Source organism: Phragmites australis, chromosome 5 (assembly GCF_958298935.1).
Source record: "Phragmites australis chromosome 5, lpPhrAust1.1, whole genome shotgun sequence".
NCBI classification, from domain to species: domain Eukaryota; kingdom Viridiplantae; phylum Streptophyta; class Magnoliopsida; order Poales; family Poaceae; genus Phragmites; species Phragmites australis.
The window spans coordinates 41,452,531-41,480,483 of NC_084925.1; the positions used below are offsets into that span (position 1 = coordinate 41,452,531).

Here is a 27,953-nt window from a genome sequence, read left to right on the forward strand (position 1 = left end):
TGAGAGATGCTGACCTGCTTCACCATCGTTGAACAGAGGGACAGCGTGTCCCCTTTCAGGCCTTTTCCAGGGACCGAGAAGCACAGCCCGACAAAAGTTTTCTCGTTCAGTTTATTGTACGTATGTCTTGTATTGTATTCTTATCTCCTTTATGTTACTAATAGATGAAGATATTGGTACTTGTTTCTTTTTTTACAGGTGGACAATATCCACCCACAGGCTGACGATGAGGACACTTCTCTCCATCAGGAGGCGTACCTTCTGTGGTTGTTCGGGTGGGTTATGTTCACCGAGACCCATAGCAACAAGGTCTCGAGGGGCATGATCCCCTACGCTAGAGAGGTTGCTGACGCCGACCAGTGGGAGGTCCCACAATACATCTATGCTTTAGCTGTGCTGGCTGCGACGTACTGCAACCTATGTGATGGCTGCATGAAAACTGACATCAACGCGATCCTTACTAGGTGTCCCCCACTACTTTAGATGTGGTTGTACGAGCGCATCGCCATCGGCAGGCCCGTTGTCGATCATAGCCCGTACCAGTTCTGTAACATCCTGAGTTTTAACATGTTAATTAATTACAAAATTTCACTCCAAATTAAAAATTTTGTTATTAATTAAGTCAACTAAAATCAAAGAAAAATATATGTTCAAATATATTAAGTTGACTAGGTATTCTAAAATGCACTAGAATTATTTCCAAAATAATCCATGCATTAAATTGATTCATATGCATTGGTTTATGATTTTTACGGTTCTTTGTGTGGAGATACGAAATTGAATATCTCTCAACTTCAAATATATTCTTAGATTCTAGTCAGCTCAATTCCATTTTGAATTCAAATCTTTTGATTCAAATCATATTCAAAATCTCAAGATCCAAATCCAAATCACAATTCAAATGTCCCCATTTGAATTTATGCCAAGACTAAACTCAAATCCAAATTCAAATAATCTCTTTTGAATCCATCCCAAAACCAATTTCCCTTTTTCTTCTTCCTTTTCCCCTTTTCTTTTCTCTCCCCAGACTGATTTCCCCTCTTCTTTCTCAGTTGCGTGTCCCAGCCAGCCCGACTCCCTTCCCCTTGCTTCTTCCACGCCTAGGCTGCAACCGCGCTGCTGGCCTAGCTCCCGCGCTCGTCAGCCCGCTTGCGCACACTACGCCGCCCACGTGACGCCCATCCCACGGTCGCACGCCCTCGCCTTCCTCCTTCAGCGCGTCACTATGCCTCACTGTCCCACGCCACCGTGACGGCCGGCATGAGCCACTTGCCTCTCTCACCCATCCCTCTGAGCTATGCCACTCCTTCTCCCCCCTCCTCTCTCTCTCTCCCACAGCCCAAGAGCCTAACGCCCATGACTTCCTCCGCCTGCATGTGTGGCAGGTGCAGCCCAGCCATGCCGTGGAAATAAAGGCGGGCCTTGTCTTGCCACTCGGCTGGCCGACAACCGCATGATGCAAGCACCGCATCGCCTCATTGCTCCCTCTCCCTCTGTAAATAGAGCTATTGCCCCCCCCCCTCCCCTTCTTCCAATCCACCCCCACCAACACGCCATTGCCATTCACCACCATAGCTCACCGTCGTCGGTCCGCCACCCACGTGCTGCCAAGGAGCTCCAGGGGGACGACGTTGTCCCAGTGCCGCTCTCCATCAAATGGAAGCCTGACAGGAGGCCGTCCGATCCTTTGACCGAGCCCCACCGCCACCGCCTCTTCGATGAATCACTGGCCGCCACCCTGCCCGTCGCCTTTCTTGCTCTCAGTGAGCATCCCAGCCCCCTCACGAACCCTCTTTGTTAGGGTGTAGATGTCCCCGTGCCTTCTTCTTGCACATGGCCACGTGCAACCATGCTTTTGTTTCTGCCGCCGTGCAAATGCTCGTCGACAGTGTGCATGTGCCTCTGTGTATGTGGTCTGCTATCGTGCTGTGAAGCCTAGGGGCACTAGGCCCTTTTCCTTGTAGGTTGGCCCCTTCTAGTGCAGGAGAGATGCTGCCCAATTTTCTCGCGCCATCGCTATTTGCTCCGTCCGTCATCTAGTGTCGCTCCCATCGCCGACTGTCGTTGATGAGCCCCTAGCCAAGTTCCCCATAGTGCCCAGGTCACCGGCGTGAGCTTCCCATCGTGGAACTCTGGCGGCAGCACATCTCCAATGAGCTTACCAGTGCAGCTCCGCCAAATCACTCGTCGTTGGTCTAACCTTTCCCCATTCAACGACTTGATTCATCTGTGTGCCCCCGCACGCACGTGGCCTGGCCGCCATCCGCGCGCCACACGCCTTGGCCGAGTAGGCCATGGCTCGGCCCGGTAGAGACCGGCCTGCTAGGATGGCCTAGCCACCGAAGGCCTCGCCCCAGTGGACCGGCCCAATTTGCTGCCCGTGAATACTACTCGGCGGATACTGGTGCGGATACTACTATTTCGGCCCAACATACTTCGGATCCAAGATAAATACGTAAAAACTGCCAGCCCTTTCAAGGAAATTCCGCATCGCAGCTGGCCCAACCTACGACGATTACTTCCTTCTAATAAATATGACTTCATTTATTTTATTTTCATGACTGCTTATACGGTAGAGCTCCACTACTTGGAAGCTCGTTCGGAACCATACACACCTAAGAACTCCTGCGCTCCCATGGCTCGGGCTCGCTCGGGCTCGCTCACTCTGAATGCAAGCGCACGCCGAGCAGGCGAGCAAGGAACAGCGAGCATGGCCACGCGCGTCGCGGCAGCAAGAACGCTACACCAACAGCGCGCCATACACCCCCTACGCCAACTCCTCCGTGGTCGGCCTCTATCAGTGCCGCTCCGACCTCCCCGCCTCCGTCTGCAGTTGCTGCGTTCGCTCCGCCATCTCTAGGCTCTCATCGCTCGGCACCTGGTCCGCCGGCGGCACGGTGCAGCTGCGCGCCTGCTTCGTGCGCTACGGGAACGACTCGTTCTTGGGCAAGCAGGACACGGCCGTGCTGTCAAGAAGTGCGGCGGTATGCCCGGGGACGCCGGCGGGGTGACCATGCGGGACTCGGTGCTCGGAGCGCTCGTGGCCGCGGCGGCGCCGGTGGGCGGAGGGTGCCGCGCCGGGGGCTCGTGGGGCGTGCAGGCCATGTTGCAGTGCGTAGGGGACCTCGGCGCCATGGCGTGCTCCGACTGCGTCTCGGCCGCTGCCGGACAGCTCAAGGCCGGGTGCGGCTACGCCACTTCCATCGAAGTCTACCTCGGCAAATGCTACGCGCGCTTCTGGGACCACGGCAGCGGAGGCATCAGCAGCAGCGCCGGCCAGCGTGGACACGGATTCGGGCTAGTGTATGCATTCGCCACCGGTTTCTTCGCTTCCTTGGCTTATGTTTCACTTGCCATGTAGCTGTAGTTTCAGTGTGATCTAGAGACTTGAGTACTAGCTATGCTGTGTTTTGCCATCATGTGTAAATTATCATGCAGTACAGTCATTGCTCTTGTCCTAAAAGGAAAACGGTGTTGTTGTAAGTTGCAACTTAACTGAGTTTGTCGAGTTTGTAACTGTAAATTTCTTTATGTTCTAAGCATGTAACTATGCATGAATTCCTCTGTACACACGTTTTTATTGCAACTTGAAATCATCGATCTGATCGTTAGTTGTGGTGATGCCATTCTGTCAGTCAGTAAGTGTTTGGCACTTTGAGCAACTTTGGCTATCATCTACGCAAGAAGCCAAGAAGTTTGGCACGAGCATGACCTCAGTACCCACCTCTGATCTCTCATAGATTGTCAATGATTTGGTGACGCCATGATTTGATCGTCTTCGCCGTCCTTAACCATATCAAGCACTGAAGTCATTGAAGCAGAGATTTTGAAAACATTCAGATGCTAGTAACATAAGTAAACTTGCATTGCAACTACCCCACAATATCATAATAAGAGAAAGCATGCATGTATGAAGTTGTTTATAATAGCCAGTAATGTCAATAATTTGAACGCAAGGCCATAGTGATCCTGGTCTGAACGACTCAACATGCATGTTGTGCTCAAAGGCACTATGTGACAGCAGGCCCAAGTGATTAAAATAGCTTTAATTTTGTTTGCCTTTATCTTTGCTAGCTTTTGATGTGGACCCACTTTATTGGTGTTACTAAGCTCAGCTGATTTTTAGTATATCTCAGAGTGGATTCAAATGATTCTGCTTTTGCGTGATTGTAATTTGAAATGAAGGGATATCTCTCTGGTACCCACTGTACGATAGCAGTGTGTTGTTTGCTTTTTGTAGTAGCCTTGAACATCTTTCAGACTTTCACTAGTTACTAGGCTTGATAATACTTTGGATTAAGTTAGTACTTAGTACCATACTACTCTATGTCATCCTATTTTAAGTCCCATATTGCACTGCCATTTTTAGTTCCAAAATTGAAGTTTCACCACCTTCAGAAGAGATGGTGGTTCTTCTCTGAAAGTCTGAATACTTCACCCTTCTGATTTCCTGCAGTTTACACTATTGCACCCTTCGCCTTCTGATCTTTCATTTGCAGGAGTGCAGAGTGAGCTCTTAGCTTCTTTGAAATGCTGCAGAGAAAAAAGTTGGTTGCAAGATTTAGTGCGACAGTTTGCTATGATTGGAGCAACCGGTGGCTTTTGCTCGAACGCCGCCTTTGCTTTCCCTGTCGTTGTTATTATCATTTGGGGCTCTTTTTTGGCATCGTTATAGGTCAAAAGAATGGGCACCAGCGTCATGCTTCAGTGAGACAAGCTAAAATATTACAAGCCGCGGTGCTTGATGCGAAGAGATTCCAGCTACCATATAGTAGCCATGGACAACCGAGAAACTTCTGCACTGACGATAGTTCTTAGTACTTGTTCACTGACGAAGAGGCCGCCGTGACGCACGCGGCTGAGCGGTGGCAAGACGCAGAGCAGGCGAACGAAGCTGAGGACAGAGCACACCGGCTGTCCGGAACAGCCAGTTGGGCAACCTGTGGCGCCGTGCGGCGGGCGGGACAGCACGAATCGTGTCCGGTGCCCATGCCGCGCGAGCGCACAGGACATATACGGACACGGCCGGCGCACCGCGCACTAGAACCCGGGGCGGTTCGCCGGTTTCCATCGGATAGGTGGGCCGGACAGTGTTCGACGGTGTGAAGTATGGGTGGCGCGGTTGCGACCGGCGGAAGAGTGGGCAGGCCTAGTAGCCTACGATGCGAGGCAAATAGCAAAGGAGAAAATCTATTTTGTTTTCCTCCGCTATTGTTTGAGTCCTTTTTTTTCCTCAACCGTAAAATTAGATATTTTATCTCTCTCGCTTATCTATATCAGATTTTTTTCTCACAATATGGTTTTGATAGTGATTTTGTCTGACGTGAATCACACTTGACAGGGACCCTAATTGTCATATGATATCACATCTTTTTTTTCTTTCCTCTTTTCGCTCTCTCCAAAAAACAGATCTCACCGGCCCACGAATGTCGTTATCCCGAGCTCTTTAAAGGGTGATGCACCTCCCTCCTCTCCCTCTCGTTCTTCCCTCTCTTAGCCAGAGCACAAAGCACAGCACAGAGTTGTCACCGAGCACCATCCACAGCACCCGAGCCCCGTTCAGTCCTTTCCCAACTTGAATTGTGTGTGTCGGCCACATCTTCCCCAACTCCGGCCACTACCCGATCAAATCACACATCAAGCCACCGCTGCAGTGCTCCTTCCGACCAAACAGCACACATTGAACTTCCCCTTGCCCTCCTCTTTTTTTGCGCTCGTCGCTTTTCCTTGGGCCCAACGCCGCCGTGCCTCTCCATGGTGATTAAGGGCCTCGGCCGCACGCCATCGGCAGGGCCTCGGCCGCACGCCATCGGCTGGGCCACGGCTAGGCTCTCAGCCCAAGAACCCCTAGCAAGCTTTCCCTTTGTGCGCATTGAGCACTATCTCCTTCTCTCTGTGGTGGATGCGTTCACAATCCTCTCGCGCAATCTCACGTACCGAACGAGAGCCTTACAGCGGAATCCCAGTTGTCCCTAATCGTGGTTTTTCGCTCAAGCCGAGGAGCCACCGGGACGCATCGATGCCAAGGACAAGCTTCGAACCAGTGGTTACCATGCACAAGCCTTGTACCCCGTCACCGCTCTGCTCCACTTCATCAAACTTTCTTCCACTCCGATCGTCGCCTCTCTTTCTCGGTGAGCCCCAGTTCGCCTTATTCCTTGCGTAAGCTAGTAGATGGTTGGTTAGGCTGAGCCGACTGCAATGGATGGGGATCGCATCCACCTTCTCGTTGGTGCAGCTCGACGTGCGCACCAGCACCGATGGAACCACCTCTACCAACAGTTGCTTCATCGCCTCCTCTTGTGAGGCCCGCCACTTCTTTTTCTTCTCCTCCACGTTCATCACAGCCTTGGTCCTCACAAGGAAGACTGAATTCTTGTCGGTCGCGATTGTCTCCTTCGACACCGCATGGGCTGGAGCTCTTACTGCGCAGCACGCCGAGTCGTGTTGCACATCCCGCTACGCTGTTGTTGCCGCCTCGCCGAGCCATACTACTATCCCGCTGAGGCCTTGCTGCTCTCCCACCGGGAACAATTGAGGTGGAGCTGTTGTCGCCGTCCACCGAGGCAAAAGGAGGAGAACCAGCCGGAGGCTTTGCTTCCGCTACCCATGGCATGAAGGGGAGGATCAACCAGAGCCCCTGCTGGCCATGTGCCAATGGGGACCAGCTGGGAAAGATGAAGAAGATGATGAGATGCCATCTGATATGTGGGTCTTACCGTCATGTGTGAGCCAACTAGGACGAAACTATCATCAAAATCAGCTAAGGAGGTAAATTAAATTGGTTTGAATAGTTAAAGAAGATGAGATATCTAGTTTTACGATTTAAATAGGAAAAACAGACTCGAGCAAGAGTTGAAGGAGAATACAGCATTGTCATCTGCCGAGCTCTCCCGGTCCAGTCCAAACGGTTGAAGTATAATATAAGGCCCAAGGACTTGGGGAGGGGGCCAAACCGAGACGAACTGAAGCCGTCTGTAACGGGCGCCACGCGCGGCCCATGGCTTGCCCTGCCAAAATACGACGGCTGTTCGGCCTAGTAGCATGCAAATTTGCACACTAGAGGCCATCAAAGTATACACTAGCGTAAAATGTAGTAGTAGCAATAATATACAGATTATAGAAGTGATTATTAATTTATTATCACTGACAGCTAAGAAAGGAAAATATGTACGGAAATAAATGAATGGCAGTAACGTTGCGGTGACCACAGCCGCCCCGGTGTTTCTTGAAGAGGCCGCACGCACCGCTAGTGTTGGTCCGAGGACAACACCGTGATTGACCACGCTACCGTGCCGCCGCTAGGGCAGTCGTCGTCCAAATTGCTGGCAAGCGGGTCCTCTTTGTGGTCGCTGCTGCAATCATGGTTAAATGGGTCATTCGTGTTAGCTCGGTACGGGCCCGATTCAGTACGGCTCGGCTACGGTATGGTCTAAATGGTCCATCTACAGTAACAGGCAGTGCTGTGCCGGTCTGTGTGCCTTCTCCTCGGTCCACGGTACGACCCATCGGTGATCGTACCGTGTTGGGCCGGTCCGGGCACGATTTTAGCCCGACAGGCCGAAATAGATAAAAAAATAAAAAATATAGAAAATAGATAAAAAAATATATATAAAAAATAGATAAAATATTAAAAAATAGCTAAAAAATTAAAAATATATAGAAAATAGAAAATACGTGCCGAGCCGGACCGTGCCGGGCTGGGCCGTGCCCGTGCCGGCCCGTCGTGCCGCACGCTGGGCCCAAACACGACCCGTGGCCTCGTGCCGTGCCGACCCGGCCCATCGATGATCGGGTCGTGCTGTACCTACAGTACTGTGCCTCAGACCGATCCAATAAACACGACCCATTTAGACGTATTTACGCTGCTGCTTCCCTTCTCTCCATTTTTGCTGTCGTCGGTGTCCGTCAGAGTATCGGCCTCGTCCTGCACGCGAGGGTCGTCCTCGTCCATTGGGGAGTCTAGGTCGGCCTCAGAGCCCGAACAGGTGCCAACGCATAGATGTTCTAGAGTACTGCTGTCGTGCCGAGATTCCAAGTTCCAACCTTAGCAGCGAAGCAAAATCTCCCTTTTTCTTTGCTTCGTCTACTAATCTTCACGAATCATCTCTATAAAGAAAACAAAAGAGACTTGTTTTCAAGTGTTGAAAACGAAAGTGCCCGTGAGTCTGCGTTCTCGAGAACACAGGAAATATCCGCGCGTCATGACTCCGAGAGCTCAGCGCAGATCATAGCCGTCCACGCTGGTTTCCGCTGTCGGCACCAAATTTCGCGTGCGCATTCGCTCTTCCTCAATCTTACGGTATATAAAATAAGAGTAGTTCTTCATATTAATTCTTCTCATATTACGCTCTCATCTAATAAAAATTTATCAAATTTAAATAATTTACTTATTTTTATTATTCACTTTCGCCTTTCAATCTATCCACTTTTATTACAGATATAAAACATATTTTACTAATAAAAATAATTAAAAAAATAAAAAAATGAGCAAAATTTTCAGTTTCCAGCTAAAATCCAACAACATCCGTATTTCTCCTCACCTACGCCATATATATGTATCTTCAAGTTTAAGCCTCACGTTACTGCGGAAGTAAATTTTATAGAATTCTATTTAAAAATAACTTTTTCATCTCTTTAATCTAATTATTAAATCACGTAATTAATAATGTAAATGAGATCTCATGAGTGACATACCTGTTTTTCGTTGCAACGGGATAGTCCTCATGACTCAGCCATCGGGTTCCTCGAACGTGTCGTCCATCCAAATCGACCTGAACTGCCTACACCGCGTCCACAAGAATCTCTTCTAATTCCTCCCTCCATCAGCAACCTCACCCCATAGACCCATTGCACCCAGCAACTCACCAATCCACCGCCCTCCTCTCCGCTCCCTTCGCTAAATCTCCCAATCCCCCGACGCATCGCACGCGCTCGCGCACCCAATCCCCAATCTCCCAAACCCCTCTCCCAACCCGAATCGAAATCCAAGGCTCGAACCGGCCGCGGCGATGGCGCTGGAGTGGGTGGTGCTGGGGTACGCGGCGGGCGCGGAGGCGATCATGCTGCTGCTGCTGACGATGCCGGGCCTTGACGGGCTGCGCCGGGGCATGATCTCGGTGGTGCGGAACGCGCTGAAGCCGATGATGTCGGTGGTGCCCTTCTGCCTGTTCCTGCTCATGGACATCTACTGGAAGTACGAGATGCGGCCCACCTGCAGCGACGAGCACGCCTGCACCCCCTCCGAGCACCTCCGCCACCAGAAGTCCATCATGAAGTCGCAGCGCAACGCGCTGCTCATCGCCGCTGCGCTGTTCCTCTACTGGGTCCTCTTCTCCGTCACCCACCTCGTCGTCAGGCTCGAGCAGATGCAGCAGCGCGTCGACAAGCTCAAGAAGCGCGACGACTGATCCGGTCCCAGAATCGTATCCCATGCGTCCCGTCCGGTGTCGTTCTTCTTCTCCTAATCTGTTTATGTTCCTAGAGGGCACTTGCTTTCATGCCTGTGGTTGGTTCCCTTCTTATGTAGCGCGGATGTTTTAGATCTTGATCAGAACTTGAGATAGGGCTCGTGGTATCTGGCTATTTGCTGCCTTTATGACATAAAAGCTGTTGGAAATGTTAATGTTTTAGATTCGTTGGATTACTGGATCAAGTCTGACTTGTTTACTCATGTATTGTTGGAGAGATTGTGAGATCGATTTAGCTGCCTTGTTCGAGAAATTTAGCTCAGAATAACCACAATTGGTTGTGGCTGCGATTGGGCTCATGCTATGATAATCTAGTGTTCATTCAGAGGGATTGGGACGCTTGAATTGAAGGCCACTCCGAGCCGTATTAGATGTACTAAAACATAGGAATTTTGTCAATCCGTAAATGTATCCATGGGATGCCCATATAGTTCCTCAGAATGTTGAGGTGGCCAGAATGGATTTCTATCAAGGAACAATGTCTTTTCGTACTCACTACTCAGGGCTCGAAATCATCTGGTTGGAAATTCTGTCTATTATAAGCAAGGAAGTATGTGCCCTGTGATTGGTGTTATACTGATCAAAACCAATTAGGGATGATCAGGGTAGTAGCTACTCATTCTAGTTTTGTTAATTCAATACTAAGTAGGGCAGTTGTTTCTTTCGATCAGACTGGAGTTTAGGTGAAACTCGTTTGATCCAACATGAGTTTCTTGGTGATTTTGTTCAACGGTTCGATAATCGGTTAATATTGCCTGATTGTTCCTTGGAATTCATGTCTCTCTTCCACATGAACTGTTGCAGTGAGTAGGTGTGTTGACTGTCATTCTGTGTCTGTCAACCGCATGTATGCTTTTACCATTCCATGTTTACATCGCAATTTGGTAGAACTACTAGAAACATAGCACGCTGTCGTTGGCGCGCGATATTGACCCGTCGCCAAATTCAAAGAGTGAGATGCAACAGTTTGATGCATATGATAGGCACAGTATCAAATTTAGTACAAAGGTAAAGTTACAGTTATCTAGATTATTATGAGTGAGGTGATTTTTGGTAGGGAAATCTGATGTAACTGTAAATGTATGGATCAAAAATATGTGGAGCCAAAAAATAGCGGATGTATAAGAATCAAAGCTTTATCAGGCATACATCTGGTCACCGTATGTATCTGATATGATAAAACAATCAAGTAGCTATTTGAAAAGAAAAATTGTGTAGCTAATCTTATTTTATTTTTCGCAAGAAGTAATTAGGTAATAACAGTAACTGACACTACCATCGTTTTGATATATGCCTGATAAACACTTAGCTCCTCATTTGTAACTTCCTCTCATGCTATTCATTCTTCTGTTTTAGGGAGATACAACATATCAGTCTTAGAAATGCAGTAAACCTTGGTGTCTGAGCTATCCTATAGCCGAACTACATATTTACATTTGAGCGAGAAATATTTGACCAGCACTTCAAAGAAAGCATCAAGGGTAAGTATTATTGTCTGAGAGATATATTTAAAGCAGAATATCTAGCATAAATCATTTATGAAAGCAGGAATACAAGAATATATTTGATGCTTGCATTTAGTTCAGTTTCCAAACCAATGAGACATATGTGAAAATGAAACATGGAGGCTTTGTGTAAATATTAAGACACTCCTTCAAGATACGAATTGAACTACAACATCTAGAGTGTGATAATTTACCTGTACAGCACCCACCATGTTGCTTGACGGCATGTTTTTTGCCATAACTGAAATGAAACCAACGATGAAGAATTGTAAAATCTGAAAATGAAGCAAAAATTCAGCCATTGTGTGACTATTAATAAATCATCTCAAATCAAACTATAGTTGCACTTATAGATGAAAACAGATATCTTGTCGGCAATAAATATTTTTTGCCAGTTCCAGTCATGACAGCCATAGTACTATAGTAGAAAAAAAAAGCAAAACAGAAGAGGGTTTGACAAATTTACCTTGCTTCTGTAATCATGTTCGTCCAGGCATCACAATATGTTGTACTCAAACTACAGTAAACCAGTTTGGCACTTTATTGTTACTGATTTTGCTCCATTCGGAAAGAACTGTAATTGGAAGCAAGAAATCATTCCCTAGGCAGTGATGAATATAGGCAAAATAAAAAAGGAACTCAAGAAACATATGCATTGAACATTGATCGCGTATAGAAGGCATACTTAACTTCATGTCAACACATTTCATCCTGTCATATCGGTTGAAGAGGTTGCCAATATCTGAGTACAGGGTGGATGCCGTAAGTCCATATTCCCACGATCATCAGCGTCCACTGACGACCAAGGTTCTCCTGAAATTAGGATAAATTTGATCAAAGCTTATATACCTTTTCACTAACTTAAACTAATGCATCAATCATGTCAGAGCAACAAATTTTTTAAATTAATAATCACATACAAAATAATACCATAAAAATGGAAGACTACATATTCCCTAACTCAATCACAAGTAAAAAACCTACAAAGCATCACAGTTCAATAAAAACTGCAGGTGCAAGGATGCAATGAGAAGTTTTGGAATTTTGAACATAAGAATCCTTATGCAACGGAAATACAATGTGCATATATTGTTAGATAATAACTAACCATACAAAATCAGGTCTGCAGTTCTGACCGTGTGTAGTAATTACCTCCTAGCTCACTGCCAAAATGATTCCTCACAAGACATGTTTACTCAAAAAAAAATAAAAAAATCATAGAACGGAACAAATCTATAGACAGTCTATATAGTGGCTTTGATCAAAATTGAACCAATCTGCATAAAGATTGTAAAATTATTAATGTATTGTTCTGCAATCATACTTGCTTTATCAGCACCAGGTCTTGAAGCAATTTCATCCCTTAGCTAATCTCCTTGCTTCTAGCCTACTCAAGTACTCAATCAAGATAACCAGTTTGTGATTGTGCACTCAAACCCAGAACTTGAAGGTTCTTAAAACAAACAAGAGACCTAGACAAATTTCCTTTACAATATAACTCACATATCAGGAACCAATTGGCTAGTAAAAGTAGTTTTTGGCCACGCATCTTCCTGATGCTCAGAGAGCTAACCGCTGATCAACAAAGAGCGAAGCAATGACCAGAGGTTTTACAGATGTCAAACAATTTGATCCTCTTCAAGCATAACAAAGCACCAAACATAATCTATCAATTGCAAGTTGGAATGACTCTTAGTATTCTAGCAATACAGCAGTGGATCAAGAGGATCAGATTTTACCCAAATCTAAAATCCTATGTAGCAGCTCTAGTGAGGCATTTCATCAAACACCACTCGCCTTACCCTAGATCTGCGAACTCGTAGACACACTAAGAAAATAAACGGCAGGAGAGAAGCTAAGTGGATCCCATCTCACCGTATAGAGAGCATAGTATCGTAGGAACACGGCCTAGCGCCCGACCTGATTTTGCAGCACATGTGCGGCACGGTAGTACTCACAGTAGTTGAAGTAGGTCTTGGCGAACAGGTACTTGTCGCCCCCCCCCCCCTCTCCCCGAATCAAATGCGTCATCATCGGGGTCCCAGCCTCGGAGCTGCTGCCGCCACCGGGGCTAGACCCCCGCTATGGTGCAGGTGCAACAGCCGCCCACCGGAGGCCACAGACAGCGAGGAAGGGGAGTCCATCGCTGCCGATGGGCCAGGGCAACGTCCATCTCAACGCCGATGAGCAGCTCAGTCGCCCTATAGAAAGGGAGGGGATTGTTAGGGTTAGGTCTTTAGGGTTCGAGGGGTCTGAGGGGCGTACCATTTGGCGATGGAGTAGAGGCAGCGCTCACCGAGCTGGCGGGCGGTGGCATTCCTTAAGAGGGGAAAAGGGAAGTAAAACCAACTCTAATAAGGAGGAGATGCTCATGTTGTACACACAGAGGGCGAGCTCCTCGACTAGAACGCAACGTCCTCCCATTGTGACACGACCATGAGTGTCATGACGCTATCAAACTCCTCCTCCCACGCGGCGGCCGCCTCCTCCCGCGTGGAATGCGCCTGACCACGCTACAGCTTCCCGCGGTGGATCCCACCTCGTCGGACCAGGAGGCGGACTGCAAGCCGCCAAGGGTAACAGTGGAGGTAAGGTGAAAGGAGCTTAGGGCGTCGATGCGCGCGGGGGAGAAGAAGCTTGTGGTGCCAGAGACGGCCATCCCGTGCGGGGAACGAAAAGGCGGCGACGGTGGTGGTCACTGCGGTTGCGATGGAGATTGACATCGCACGTGGAGAAGGAGGTGTCGGCCGCATTGGGGAAGAAAGGATGACGAGCGGCACGCTTTGAGAACTCGAGAAGACTCCGAATCCAACGCTCACAGTACAAGATCGGATGGCCCTCCTCCCTCACTGGATCGATCCAATGGAAAATATCGAGGTAGGTGACATGGATAGCTTGGGAGGCCGAGAATGCGGCGAAGTTTAGAGTAGTAAGAGATTTGTCTGTTAACAACCTGATCAATCAACAAATAGGTAATGCAAGAAGTTTCACAACTCATACGCGGACTTTCTAAGTCTGTTAAGCTTAGGGCGATCAGATTTAAAATTGAGAGGAAGACTTCTGTACCTTCCTTCACCTACTGCAACCTAGAAGCATTTTTTCTAATAATTCAATTAGTGTGTCATATTATTTTAATTGTTCACAGTTCTTTCTGGCCATCTTGATCAATACATTCAAAATGTTGGCATTCTGTTAGTTGAAAATCATTCACTTCTCCCCTGCAAAGTAAAATGTGGATCTGATGACGCGATATGTTGTGAAAATTGGATCACGTTGTAAGCTTAGATAGTTCCTAACTGTTTCCCTTCATTTCATTCTCTTCCTAGCCCAAAATCCCTTCTCGGAGGAATTCTCTTCTCAGACTTATTCATTTAGGTTCCTGCACTCCAACATATTCTCTTTCCTATTTTATTCTCTAATAGACTTTTAATATTCTATCATTTTTGTATGACTGTTATGACACATATAATACGACTATAATACATGACATGTATACACTGGATATGTCTTAGAAAATACAACGTCACTACAAGACAGCTAGGTTGTGCTAACACATGGAATATACACGAGACACAATTAAACTTGCGAGCAAACCATTGGCCCCATGGGTATTTAATCATATAAACATCTGAAATGTACAAAGATAATACAGTCAACATGAGCATTGTTGATATAAATAATATAGGGGTCCCTCGCCGGGATGGCCCGCAACGGTCAGCTTTGGGCGGTACCTACTTTCGTTTTTTGACCCATGACTCCTGCGCGACCAGTCGACGCCAGCGTGACCACGATCAGGACCTCCACAGGGTTCTCCATGACCAGTCCTTATTGGTCGTGGGGCACATACTCGTATAGGCTAGTCAAACCTCATTTAATACTGCTACTCACGCCGTTTTCCTTCCCCAGACAGTCCACTCCGGCTGAGGCGGCATGATCGGCGCAGAGTTAACTTATCCCATCCCGCAGACATTAATTGTTGTGGAACGGGCGCGCAGACGTGATAGAGGGCGTAGCAGACACGTGTGGGAAGCCTGCGACAGGATAAGGCAGGCTGGGTGCTTCGGGCGCTACAAACAGGGGGTGCGACCGATGGATGGGACGGCCGCCGTAGGGATCCAGGGCTAGCACAACGGATGTAGGCTTGTAATGATTGTTTATATCGTTTCTTAGGACAGGTATGGGTCTGCTAGTTGGTCCCTCTTGTAAGACTTCTCCTCCTGCAATATAAAGAGGGATATCTTCTGTAAAAGATGGAGAATGAAGAAGAATACACATGATTTAGGGCTATTAGGGCATCTCTAACAGTGGAGGTATCCAATGCTACAGTACCTCACAATTTTGCCAAGTACCGTAGCATCTGCAATACTGTTCATAGAGGCTGGCAGCAGGCACAGAGGGAGAAAAACACTGTAGTAATACTGTAGATAGAGGCTGACAGTGGGTCCGGAGGGAGGAAAAGAGTAGTAGAAGGTAGAAAATAAGGTAGCTGTTAGAGATAAAAAAAAATAAGAGATGCTGTAATAGTGATAGGGGATGCTATAATAGTATTTTTGAGGATGAAAATTTGAGGTAGCTGCTGGAGATGGCCTTACCTCACAAGAGATCTGGAACTTAGATAACTCTGATGTTCTTAGTAGCAAACACACACATTTTATAGACGCACCTGAGATGCCAATCACGCACCCACTGTCTAGCATACCCCGAAATCATTGTCAAAAATTTACCCTCGATAAGCACTAATCAGAGCCTCACTGAATATTTTCCTTAAATGATGATACATTGATGTCTGCTTCCCACAAATGAAATTAAATGGGTAAATAATCATATGGAGGAACATCAGTAAATGAAAATTCTATCTGCAGGAGTTGCATTGGCAACATTCAGGTAATTGACATTAACAATAGCTTCTCCAAAATCATCTGCATAAGTGTTTTAAAAATAGTTAGGTTATCTAACATTTAACTAATAACACATGTTATGTCACAATGACAAAAAAAGTATCAAACCAAACATTCATATATTATTCTTACAACTTGAACATAATCACATATCATCTCTTGATAGATAATTCCATTAAGATGAGAATCTAAAACAACTAAGACTCTTGTGGTAGATTGCAATTTTTAACTATGAAACTAACTGCCAAGGGATTCAAGATCTTGTAATGACAAGAATCCTATGTCAACCCTGAGATAAAAATTGGTTTTACTCAAGCTCCATTAACCTGACTACCAAAGAATGCATATCTAGTGTGTATACTAGTATATCACAAAGAAATAGTATGTGATGCCAAAAAAATATTTGCATCGCATACTAAAAAGATGTCTGAGCATTGAACATTAGAAAGTTTTGGGAACAAAGCTTATGCAATAATTCTAGGCACTTACAGAATTCCAAGCCTTTCAGGATTAGAGAAAAGAATGCAAAATATGAATTGATCTCCTGTTAATAACACAAAGCATATGAACAGATTGCCAAACCTATGAGTTGAAGGAAATTCAGGTACAACTGGAGCCAAATCTGAACCTCATTGGCAAAGCTCCATGAATGGTGCCGGCGGCCACATCATCATCTCGTCCGCCTCCACTGCATTGCCTCCTTCCAAAAGAACCTATCGAGGATACAGGGCATCTGAATTCATCAGGGAGCGATGCAAACCTGTTGAGGATATCATCCCCTCGCATCGCATGTATGCATGTATATAAATTCATTCATTCATGGGAATCCTCCCTAGACTTGAGTTAGATTGATTCCTAATCATCGGAGTCGGAGGGTAGGAACCTAGTAGATCTTGCTACCGTCGTGGATAGCGCAAAGGAGGTCGCGCGCGGCTCCCAAGCTGTCGATGGGAGGCAAGGGGGCGCCTTGCTCTTGTTCTTGGAGCCGTTGGAGGAGGGGTGCGAAGAGGCTGATGTGGATGACATCGAGCAACTTCTGCGCGGGCTCTCCGCCGTGTCACGTATCTCCTCGAGCAGCTTCTACGCGGGCTTGAGGAACCTAGACTGGCCAAGCACTATCACGTACCCCGTGAAGGGCTCGTACGTCCCCGTGATGGCCCTGGTGGCGAGCTGCCTCGGCGGCACGGGCGGAGGGTTCGAGGACAACGAGCCCCTCTCTGTCGCCGCCAACCTTCTTCCACCCTCCTCGTGCACGCAGCCGTCGCCGCCCCTCGCTTCCACCTCTTTCGTCTGAGTGCGAAATCGCAACCTCCAGCCCCTGTCCCGCTCGACGTATCTGCGAAGGGATAGGAGAGAGGTTCCTAGGGGCGTAAGAACCTCTCTCCTATCCCGTCCCGCACTGGCCCCTGACAAGAAGCGCTTGGAGCACTGCGGCCATTCCTGTTACGATCTTTTTACCATCGCGAGGGGAACGGGAACCGTGATAGGAACCCTTTGAAAATGGTCTGCTGCAAATAGACGCGCATGTGCTCTTGTGCTTTAGCACTTCATATTGGTGCTCTTTCAAGAATCAGGAATGATGGGGGCAGTTGTTTCTCAACTTTCATGCATGTGAACCATCCAGGTCGTCGAGGTGATGAATATATTTTGTGTCCAAGGTTAAATATAGGATGCTGAAGCTAACAGATCCTGTCTTGGAACCTTGCTGAACCAGTTTGTAGCTCTGTTCTTGTGGTTTTCTCGCGTTTTGTATGGGGTGTTCGCTGCTCAAGTGCCCAGTGCCTCAAGCAGTCATCACGCTTGCAGGTTCAGTGTGTTCAGTACGTAGATTGTTCTGCCGGTAGGCGGTAGCATCGGGTGCTCTGCTGCAGATTGTTTCAGTCTAACGTTTTTGCAGTTCTTCCACGGCGCGGCGTCGAGCGGAAGGCCATGCTTTGTTCACAAGCCCCTGCCGTGCCTTCGCACATGCACAGGTAGATTCTTAGACGTGTCGCTTGGTGCGTGCTTTTGCGGAGTTTTTGTTGTTGCAGACTGTCGCTGCAAGCTGCGGGCCGGCGGACGATCACGGGTCATAACCAGCACGTCAGCCAAGGCGAAACTTGAGCCGAAACGACAGTGATATACCATTTTACTATAGATCTAACAATATATACAAATTTATATATAGATATGAGTAAATTACTAGTAAATTCTTCTCGAAAAAATAAGGCCTGTGGGCTACAAAAGTATGGGCCTTCCGAAGTTTCTCAAGAAGTCTAGACGACCGGCGACACGGCTCGCTGGCGGCCGCCGCCCGCTGCTGCGCCTCCATCTGGCGACTGCTGCAAATCCCAAGTCCGAACCCCTCCGTTGCGATCAAACGCGGATCCCGGAAAATCCCCCAAAAAGAAGGGGAAAATAAAACAGCATGAACTGCTTGAAGAACTCGCGCTCCGTCCTCTCCCGTCTCCTCCGCCACCGGCCAGCCGTCTCCCCGCCGGGGCAGGCGCCGCCCCCTCGTTACTACTACGCGTCCCGGGTCCTTCGCGACAAGCCGGCTGTCCGCAAGCCGCCGCCGGCGCAGACGCCGCCTCCCCGGTACTACTACACCTTCCGGTTCCTCCGCGAGAAGCCCGCCGTCCGCCCGCCGCCGCCGCCGCCGGCGGTGCAGGCGCCGAGTCCTCGGCATTACTACACCCCCCCGCGGCGCCAGGAGGTCATCCATTTCACCCGCCGCCGCGGCGGGTCCCGGTGGTACCACGACCAGCGGAAGCTCACCGCGGCGGTCCTCATCACCGGAGGCGGTGCGGTCGCCGTCTACTTCGGCCATCTCGAGGCCGTGCCCTACACCAACCGCACCCACTTCATCATGCTCTCGCCCAAGCTGGAGCGCCAGCTTGGGGAGTCCCAGTTCGCCGAACTCAAGAAGCAGCTCGCGCCCAAGATCCTGCCCCCACTCCACCCCGACAGCATCCGCGTCCGCCTCATCTCCTCGGAGATCGTCCGCGCCGTCCACCGTGGCCTTGCCGGCCGCCAGCGCCACGACGCCTCCTACGGAGAGGACGCCTCGTATGGGTATGGCGATATCTCCGCCGACCTCACCATCAAGAACCACGATGCGGAGGCTGGTGCCGTGATGCTTGGCGTGTCCCCTCGCAAGAACGCGAGCGCAGCCACGGCGGCCCAGCGAGACGACGAGGTTCTGGATGACAGGTGGGTCACCGAGTGCCGGAACCGTGGGAAGGCGCGGGGAGCGCAGCCGCAGACGAGTCACCTCGATGGGCTCAATTGGGAGGTGATCGTTGTCAGAGATGACCTTGTCAATGCAATGTGCTTGCCTGGTGGCAAGATTGTAGTCTTTACTGGATTGCTCGAAAAATTCAGGGCGGATGCCGAGATTGCCACTGTGATTGGGCATGAGGTAGGGTTCTTAGATTACAGGGTTCATGTGTGATTTTGGGTGGTTGCAGTGGATTGGAACTGACGTTGCTGCCCATTTTTTTTTAGGTTGGGCACGCTATTGCAAGGCACTCGGCAGAGCAGATCACTAAGAACATGTGGCTTGGGATCTTGCAGATTGTCATCTTACAATTTATTTACATGCCAGACTTGATAAATACAATGTCAACATTACTCCTCAGGCTGCCCTTCTCACGAAGGTATCGATTATGTGTTTCGTGTTACTCATTGTAACTAGCATTCTGCATGTTATAAGCTTCATGTGACTGAAATGGGATACTAGCTAAAAGCCAATAAAAGGCAAAATTGAGCTTTATAAGTTTATAAGTAGACCTTAATGCTACTATGTTACAGCCCTTTGGGTCCAAACTCTTCCAACACGCACCACGCACTAAACTTTGTGTGTGTGGGGGGGGGGGGGGGGGTCATCTTATTATGTCGGTATCAAGTCTTTCGATAAGTTTCGTAATTGTTACTGACATCAGTTCGTAGATACAATAGTAAGATTAGTATCAGTTGTCAATTCACATGACAGATGTTTTGAATTTTGAAGAATGGTTTAATGCAGTTTTTTCAGATCATGTCCTTTTATGGAGAGACAGGGCATGTTGAACTTAAGTTTTTCAGATGCACTCTATTCTAGGCTCTAGGAATTAACTAAATAGTCTTGGCATTAGTAAAACTTTTCTTTCTTTTCTTTTTTTTTTTTGCGGGTGCATTAGTAAAACTTCTGGTACTTGACAGTCCTTATAGAAATGAGATTATGGCTTCTAATTGTTACCTCAAGCAGGACTTTGGAGAGAGATCCATTTCTCAGCTTCACACTTTTTTATGGACCTTATCTTTTCACACAAATCTTCAGATGTGTGCCTTCGCTTTTGTTTTGGAAAGTAGATTCAATAAGCTTCCGAGTAGCATATACATATAGCATGTGTTCAGAAGCCTGGCTAGAATAATATTCTTCTTGCACAACCACTAGAGCTTCATCACGAAGGTATTTATAATCTGCAGTATGCCAGTTTGAATCGGGCTGTCTATAATTTTTCTTATAGCTCAATGCTTCAGAAATTGTTTTACAGCATACATGTGAAAAGATGAAGTAGTCTATAGTTGAGAATTCAGATGCATAAGGCTTTTAGTAATAACAGCAACTGGTCTGCCCTGTTTACTTAACGTAGCATCAGTCCCCATGCCAAGTGCATCGAGTTACACTTGGAGCAGTGGTTAATTAGAATCTTCTGTGTGAAGGTGCAACATATAAATGCTAAAAGATTTTGACCTCTCCATCCTCTAGTAAAATGGGAAAGTCATTTGCAGAAGTAAAATTTTAAAACAAGACACATTATGTAAATTATTTGAAGGACAATTACTTTTTTTAGTTTGTTTACCTTTGCAGTTCATCTGTTACATATGTTTGTTCAGAAATCACAAATCATGTATAGCCTTTTCCTTCCTTTCTTTTTTCTTTCCAAATCCTCCCTCAACCTTAAGGCCTTGTTTGGATGGGCAGTGATGGGCCAACCCATCCAAACAAGGCCTAATGGAATAATATATGTTGTTTTACCTGTTGATCCTCGCTGCCACTAGCCACGGCATTGCATATCACTTTGCTTTGTGTGCCTGAAGCATGCTGCCCTCGCCATTGAACTGTTGTATGACACATCCTAGGTTTGCACACTGCTGGGAAACACAGCTGTTGCATAGCATTGCCAAGCAAGCTGCCAGGTGCGGCCATTGCATGCTTCTGTTAGATCCAACTGAAAATTATCAATAATTTATATGGATTGGATAGTGAGCTGCCTTGCACTTTTCCGATATGATTTGCATGAACAAATCCTGGCTATTGTCCATCTTCATTAGAAGCCAGTTCGCTTCTTTACTTCAGAAATAAATGCCAGTCAAGTGGTCGGCCAAATCCTAATACGAGTCATTCCTGAGCTGTGTGTCATGCATCTCTACCTTATTGTTGCTTGTTAGAAGCTCTTTTCATCTTGTTACCCATGTCACTGTAGGATGGAGATAGAGGCAGACCACATTGGACTCCTGCTACTCGCTTCTGCTGGCTACGATCCACGCATAGCCCCTGGGGTCTACGAGAAACTAGGAAAGATTGGAGGTGATTCAGCATTGAACAATTACCTCTCGACTCATCCTTCGAGTAAGAAAAGAGCGGAGCTTCTATCGCGAGCCAATGTCATGAACGAGGCGCTGGAGTTATACAGGGAAGTTAGTGCCGGCCAAGGCGCTGAAGGTTTCCTCTAGATTCGAGGTCTTACTATCCTGCCGGTTACACTTTCAAATGCTTGACGAAAAGCATGTTCTTCCTATCTGCACAGTGTAATTTTGTGTGATTCGTGTCTATGCCTGAAAGCTGAAAGCATGTTTTGTCCCGTGCTATTGCCCAGTTGTTCTGAGGCCAAATGAAACTCATTTTCGAAACAGAAGGGTAGAATCTTCATTTGTGATTAGGAAAAAGAAAGCAAATACTAATCCATTGCTGTTAATAATTGGTAGTTGTGAGCATCATCTGATCCCAATGCTCCTTGGTCCATTCATGCTGATGACTATTTTGATGAATTATTTTTCGTTATCTACTTTACCTAGTACATCAGACTGACTCAACCTTGACCGATTAATCCTCAGAACGTGATCACACCACATAGCTTGCTTGGAATCTTGATGTGCTTTGTGTAGTTATTTATTTGTGTCCATAAATCAATCCCTATCGATTATTTCAGTATATGACGTGGTCAGGATTCCAAATTGCACGATCACTTGTGTCCATTCATCACTCAACTTTTGCAGATTTGAGACACGACCAACAAATTTGCATCCATCAGCAGGAACCGAATGTACAATATAGGGTTAAGTTGAGCAACATCTGGTAGCATCATGATTACCTGAAGAGTTATCTATCTGATTAGGCTACACCTTGCTTCTGTCTCTTGTGCTGGTGTTTCTCATCAGAGCCGCAAATTGCTGCTATATACTAATGCTCTCCTCGTAATCAGAGTAGTTTATGATGAACTCAGAGATAATTTAGAACTACAAAACAGTAAGGCGTCATTAGCTTTTCGCAGCACGAAGTGGCGCTTGCTGATTTGTTGCGTTCTTGCGGATCCATGGACCATGGCGTCTGATCATGCCGGCCAATCAGCCCTTTCCGGCAACTAAAGGATGGCGACCTTAACCATGCATTTGGGTCACTGTTCTACAACCAATCTACACTGTGTTTTGAAAAGTAATTTTAACTATAACTTTTTATAGCTTTATATCAATATACACTGATAAATTTGTATTTTTATTGAAACATTTATAAGAACAAATCTAGTGTTATAATTTTCATATACGTAATCTTAACAACTTTAAATATATTAATTAACAGTCAACATTTATATGTTTGACTGCGTAGATCCTAAAAGTACAAATTAAAAAGAACGGTAAGACTATGTCAAAAGAATTTCTTCACGGTTTAGATTCCCGTCGTGAGGGATTTTCGTTCTCTTCAGCGTTCTAACGATTTTCCTTCACGGTTACCGTCATGAAGGGATTCCTAAGGTCATTCCCGCCAGAACGATATTTTTTTTCCTTTTTCTTCACGATTCTTCTTGAAGAGAAGCTGTTAGAGATGAGAGAAAATAAAAAGAATGAAAACGAGAAAGAGAATCGTAAAGCAAACGAAATAAAAAAAATATAGTTGAAGATGATCTAATATGTTGTTGAGGATTGAGACACCGAATAAACAGAGTCGGTTTCTTTTGAGACGCGCAAGGGTGGGGTACTGAATGTTTTGGTGTGCTGTGAGAGGCCCAGGTACTATCACTCTGCCAGGCTTGCTTTTGACCAGGCAGAGATCAGCGAGAAGATGGCGTCGCCTTTCACGCTAGCTGCGTTGCACCCGTACAATGTTGCCGGGGTTGGTGAAGATGCAGTGACTGCTAGTGCCCGCAGGTCAACGTCAAGGAAAGAATGGTATCGCTTCAGAGTTGTTGGATCGTTGAGAGCTCGGGACGATAGCACCATGATGGCGCTGCAAGCCTGCAACCTGCGTACCACACGTACGATTCCAGCGCATGATCCTCGTGGGGCACCATTCTTGGGAGGGAAAGCGTGCGCGGACAGCTTCAGGCTATGGTACTCATCGCAATCTCTGATAGATTCGCTTGTTCTCCTATGGTGCCATGGGACATGCATGGAGCTGTTCCGTGAACAGGAGAATCAGGAGTGAGTGCGTCGCAGGAGAATCTAACAACTTTGAACGCGTTTTCTGATAAAACAACTCTTCCCTTGTCGCATCAAAAAAGCCACAGCCATTGGAAGCGCCGCAAGCATTTTGCGAGTAATCAAGATTACACCACTAGCAAAGCGTGTACTTAAAAGGCGAGCGAGAACTCGTGATGCAAGTAGTACCACCGCTGTGGTACGGCCATTATTGGATTGCACAAGACCACCCAAACGGACGGCAAGGAAGCAACAACGTTTTGTTTTGTCTTGGCACACAGCTTGCACCACCATCACCCATGGCGAAATGACCTGACCCAGACCCTAACTAAATGTAGTAGAAGTGGGAGTAGCAGCGTATAACCAAACGCAACGGAACGGGTAGGAGGTGAGACGCTTGCGTGAATCTTGGAACAAGAATCGTGTCACCGGCACAATGCAATCGCCGGATCCTGCGCAGCTGGGACGACGCGTTCAGGGCTTCCAGACGATGGTGGTGTCGGCGATCATGGAGGTGACGACGTAGGGGTCCATGTTGGACGCCGGCCGGCGGTCCTCGAAGTAGCCCTTGCCGTTCTGCTCCGTCTCGCGCCCCACGCGCACCGACGCGCCACGGTTGGCCACCCCCTGCACGACACAAACAGATTGGCACACGGTTTTCAGGACATGCCTTGCGGCGAGAGAATCCGGAGCTCAGGTCGAGAGTGCGTGCACGGCGCGTACCCAGCTGAAGGTGTTGATGTCAGCGGTCTCGTGCCTGCCGGTTAGCCGGCGCTCGTTGCCCTCGCCGTAGGCGGCGATGTGCTCCCTGTGACGCAGCTTCAGCTTCTCGATCGCGGCCTTGATCACCTCGTACCCGCCGTCGTTCCTCATGGACTTGGTGCTGAACGCAACGCAACAGCAGTCAGCAGAGAAGCCTTAATCAAGTGGGCGCAGGAATAGCAGCTTGATTGAGCATTTTACCTGTAGTTTGCGTGAGCACCAGCACCGTTCCAGTCACCTGGGATAGGCTTCGGGTCGAATGTGACCACGACACCGGCAATCTCGGTAATCCTCTGTTGCCAGGGGGGAAAAGAACAAATTAGCACGAACGGGTTCCAAGTCTTGATACAAGAAAATGATGCTACATGAGATCCATCATTCACGATCCGGATGTCGCATTCTTACCTCAAGAATGTAGCGAGCAACCCAGACCTGATCACCGGCAGAAATGCCGACAGCCGGGCCAACTTGGAACTCCCACTGAAACCAACCACAATGTTTACCATGGTCAGAAAGATGATAATGTCAAGGTACAAAGGAGGTTGCAGGGTTAGTGTTTCACCTGTCCTGGCATGACCTCTCCATTGATGCCGCTGATGTTGATGCCGGCGTACAGGCAAGCCTTGTAGTGGGAGTCAACTATATCGCGCCCGAATGACTTGTCCGCACCGATACCGCAGTAGTAAGGACCCTAAACACAGAAAATGGACATCAGTGAGGTGACAATTCAACAGATGTAGGACACGAATCGGTTATGCAAGTCTTAAGCGAGCGAATTAGCGATGTGATCATGTACCTGAGGACCAGGGAACCCACCAAGAGGCCACCCAAGGGGCCAGTTGGTGTCCTTCTGCAGGAGGGTGTATTCTTGCTCAATACCATACCTGCCATTTGCAAGAACAAACCGGTCAACCATGCGAAGATCTTTCGGTGTCAATGATAATTATTTGGTGGAGATTTGCATACCAGGGCTCCTCAGCAGCAACCTCAGGGTTGCTGAAGATCTTGGCAGCGTTGTGCCTCTTGTTGGTGGGAATTGGCTCGCCAGCAGGGGTGTAGCAATCGCACATGACCTGCAGGTCAAATGAATTTAGTGAACGCCTAAAAGTGGCCTCTATTGTTAGAAAAGGTGACGAAAATGACCAATTGGATTCTAAACTATGGTTAGGTACACCGGACAAATCACACCTAATTAGCAAAAATATCTAAGCTCATAACACCAACTCATCACATATGCAACATGCAAAACTGCACAAAGCTTCGGAGTTGCAAAATTGCATCGGGAACGGTAGTATCTTTAGTACTTCATCAAAATAATTCAACTTCTACCTCATCCAGATTAAAGTAATTTTTTTCAACAATTCATCCAATAGTTGACTTGAAGAGAAGACATCATTTTTTTTTTTACAAAGATGCATTCATATGAGTTAGACCATCACAATCATATTCCCTTCGTTTTATTCCCTTACTGATTCTCCTTCTAGTTATCGTTCTCTTTATTTTCTCTCAGAAAATAACAATTTCCTTTCGAATGGATACGCGAAGGAAAAAGAGAAAGAAAAAGATTCTCCTCCACAAAGGGACACCCTTGGGATGGTCTTAGATCAGTAAGCTGCAGTAGTAATAAACACATAAATACATGGTCCAGATCACTTGGATGATAAAAGTGGACACTCACAAGGATGTTGTTGCCCCTCCTGAATGGGTCCTTGAAGATAGCCTGTGGGCTGCAGGATGTCACATGCCCAAGAGAAGGAAAAAATTATTCCATGTATACAAGTAAAACAAAAACATCGTCTCAGAAAGATTGGCCTGCCATGGCACTTACTACAGGATGACCTCACTGTCCTCGCCGGGGGCCTGGCCGGTGCTGGACCCGTCGTAGTTCCACTTGGGCAGCTTGCTGGGATCGGTCACCGGGCCGGAGAGGGTCTGCACCAACCAGATCAATATGATTTAGTGATTAAAAGAATTACAGGTAATGAGCTTTGATATATAAGCCAAAGAACAGCTCAGTGGATGACTTCACAGATAAGTGATAAGTGAGTCATCACAAACAGGATCCTGGGGTCCTAGTGCTGAGAATCTTTATCTTACCCTGCCCTTGCTCCTGAGATCCATGCCAGATCCACCGATCCTGTAACGGAAAGAAGCCATGCATTAAGATAGGGTCAAATCACTAACAAACTAACCAACTTCTCATCATGCAACTCTTCGGAGCAGAGTAATCTAAGACGTGCTTAAGAAAAAAAGATTGTATCTTTGTCTACCAATACGGATATCAGGGTAAAACATCCGATTAGGTAGCAAACAGATCATCTGACCGTGGCCAGAGAGACACACAGAGACACCATATATGCGGTGAGTGACCAGGTGGCAAGCAGAGGCTGCCACTCCAAAGATCCTCCCCAGCAGGGCAAACAAAAGAGTACTACCAGTACTAGAACTGCATCTCGCCGTCTCTCATCAAGCATATCCGAAACCGGAGTCAAATATTCAAGGGAGAATAAACGAGCAAAAAAACCGATTTTTACTTGAAGCCTGATCAGATAAAGGCAACTGGTCAAAATAAAACCGAGGCAGCACAAGGCGGCAGAAAAAGAAGGGAGGAAAACAACTACTACTACCAGCAGCGATTGTGCCGGCAAAGACGAAAAGGGGAAAAAAAAAAAGGACAACAAATCTGCACAATCTATGAGAAGCTCGTCTCCAAAACCCCCTAAAGACCCCCCTTTCCACGCCACGGTCGGCAAGAACCCGTTTTCGCACGCCAAAACGCCATGAAAAGACGACCAGCACCCAGCAAGATCGATCCTAACTGACGAGGGAAAACAGCGCAACGCGCAGATCAACAAGACAAGGAGCCGTACCATATGTACTCGGCGATGATCTTCTCGGTGGTGTCGGAGAGGTTGAGGTTGACGAGGTCGGTGAGGCAGGCCATGGCCGGCGACCGCAGTGGCACAGGCAAGCGCACGGGTCGGGAAGGAGGAAGAGGACTGAGGGGAGACGGTGGTGGTGGTGTGAGACGAAGAGATCGGTGGGGAGGAGGGCGGCTATATAACGGCGACAACCGAGGGAAACAAGTTGGCGTCCAGGCCTCGGCCCCCAACAAAATAATACGTACAATATACGCGTATAATCCCACCAATACAGCAGCAACATCTTTCGCTACACCTTTCACTCCGGATACTCGTCCTAAACAATCAATGACACAGGGTCCCACGTACGATGACACTGGGTCCCACTACGTTAGGACCCACTTGTCAACGGGTGTTTGGGTCGAAAGTTGGGCGGTGGGTGTTGGAAAATATTGAATTCCGTGCGGCAGCCTTATCGCTAGTGGTGGTTGATTTGATTATGGGTTCCAAGCATAGGGGATAAAAGAAATTTGAAGCTTTTTCCGATGCCTTGGGGGTGGTCCAAAAAAGGAGCAGGAATTGATTTTAAAATGTCTCCGGATTAAAGAATTGATTTTAAAATGTTTACGGATCCAATCACGCTCCTGCCTAAAACCACCAGCTTTTTTACTGTACCTGCCGCCAATGGGTTTGAAGGTTCGAGGTATCTTCCTGGGGCCAGGGATCTTCTACCACAGCGGGAAATTGCGCAGCCCTTCGATTATTCTCTGCAAGGGCATGCTAAGAGTGGGATAGGTG

General features: G+C 47.4%; 3 protein-coding genes and 1 pseudogene across 3 annotated transcripts; 3 read left to right on the forward strand and 1 right to left on the reverse strand.

Annotated features, from left to right (window-relative positions):
* Positions 1 to 2,576: 2,576 nt before the first annotated feature.
* On the forward strand, positions 2,577 to 3,468 carry LOC133917698 (plasmodesmata-located protein 7-like; annotated as a pseudogene).
* A 5,302-nt stretch (positions 3,469 to 8,770) lies between these two features.
* Positions 8,771 to 9,646, forward strand: LOC133919738 (uncharacterized). The gene has a single exon (XM_062364229.1). The coding sequence runs from the start codon at positions 9,012 to 9,014 to the stop codon at positions 9,408 to 9,410; it is 399 nt and encodes a 132-aa protein (XP_062220213.1). The 5' UTR covers positions 8,771 to 9,011; the 3' UTR covers positions 9,411 to 9,646.
* Positions 9,647 to 18,119: 8,473 nt separating this feature from the next.
* Positions 18,120 to 21,862, forward strand: LOC133919739 (mitochondrial metalloendopeptidase OMA1). The gene is made up of 3 exons (XM_062364230.1): positions 18,120 to 19,273; positions 19,360 to 19,511; positions 21,324 to 21,862. The coding sequence occupies exons 1-3, from the start codon at positions 18,281 to 18,283 to the stop codon at positions 21,571 to 21,573; spliced, it is 1,395 nt and encodes a 464-aa protein (XP_062220214.1). The 5' UTR covers positions 18,120 to 18,280; the 3' UTR covers positions 21,574 to 21,862.
* A 1,844-nt stretch (positions 21,863 to 23,706) lies between these two features.
* On the reverse strand, positions 23,707 to 27,343 carry LOC133919740 (glutamine synthetase cytosolic isozyme 1-1). Its single transcript, XM_062364231.1, has 11 exons — positions 27,165 to 27,343; positions 26,392 to 26,431; positions 26,123 to 26,226; positions 25,973 to 26,021; positions 25,261 to 25,367; positions 25,091 to 25,178; positions 24,857 to 24,985; positions 24,700 to 24,774; positions 24,496 to 24,587; positions 24,256 to 24,415; positions 23,707 to 24,159 (listed from the first exon to the last, which is right to left on the reverse strand). Exons 1-11 carry the CDS (start codon positions 27,236 to 27,238, stop codon positions 24,007 to 24,009), a joined length of 1,071 nt encoding a protein of 356 aa, XP_062220215.1. The 5' UTR covers positions 27,239 to 27,343; the 3' UTR covers positions 23,707 to 24,006.
* Positions 27,344 to 27,953: the final 610 nt, after the last annotated feature.

Coding starts and splice junctions, on each gene's coding strand:
- LOC133919738 (XM_062364229.1), top strand. CDS start 9,012: ATGGCGCTGGAGTGGGTGGTGCTGGGGTACGCGGCGGGCGCGGAGGCG.
- LOC133919739 (XM_062364230.1), top strand. CDS start 18,281: ATGAACTGCTTGAAGAACTCGCGCTCCGTCCTCTCCCGTCTCCTCCGC. Junction 19,274..19,359: donor CCACTGTGATTGGGCATGAG/GTAGGGTTCTTA, acceptor ATTTTTTTTTAG/GTTGGGCACGCTATTGCAAG. Junction 19,512..21,323: donor AGGCTGCCCTTCTCACGAAG/GTATCGATTATG, acceptor ATGTCACTGTAG/GATGGAGATAGAGGCAGACC.
- LOC133919740 (XM_062364231.1), bottom strand. CDS start 27,238: ATGGCCTGCCTCACCGACCTCGTCAACCTCAACCTCTCCGACACCACC. Junction 26,227..26,391: donor ATCTCAGGAGCAAGGGCAGG/GTAAGATAAAGA, acceptor TGGTTGGTGCAG/ACCCTCTCCGGCCCGGTGAC. Junction 25,368..25,972: donor GGAGGGGCAACAACATCCTT/GTGAGTGTCCAC, acceptor TTTGACCTGCAG/GTCATGTGCGATTGCTACAC.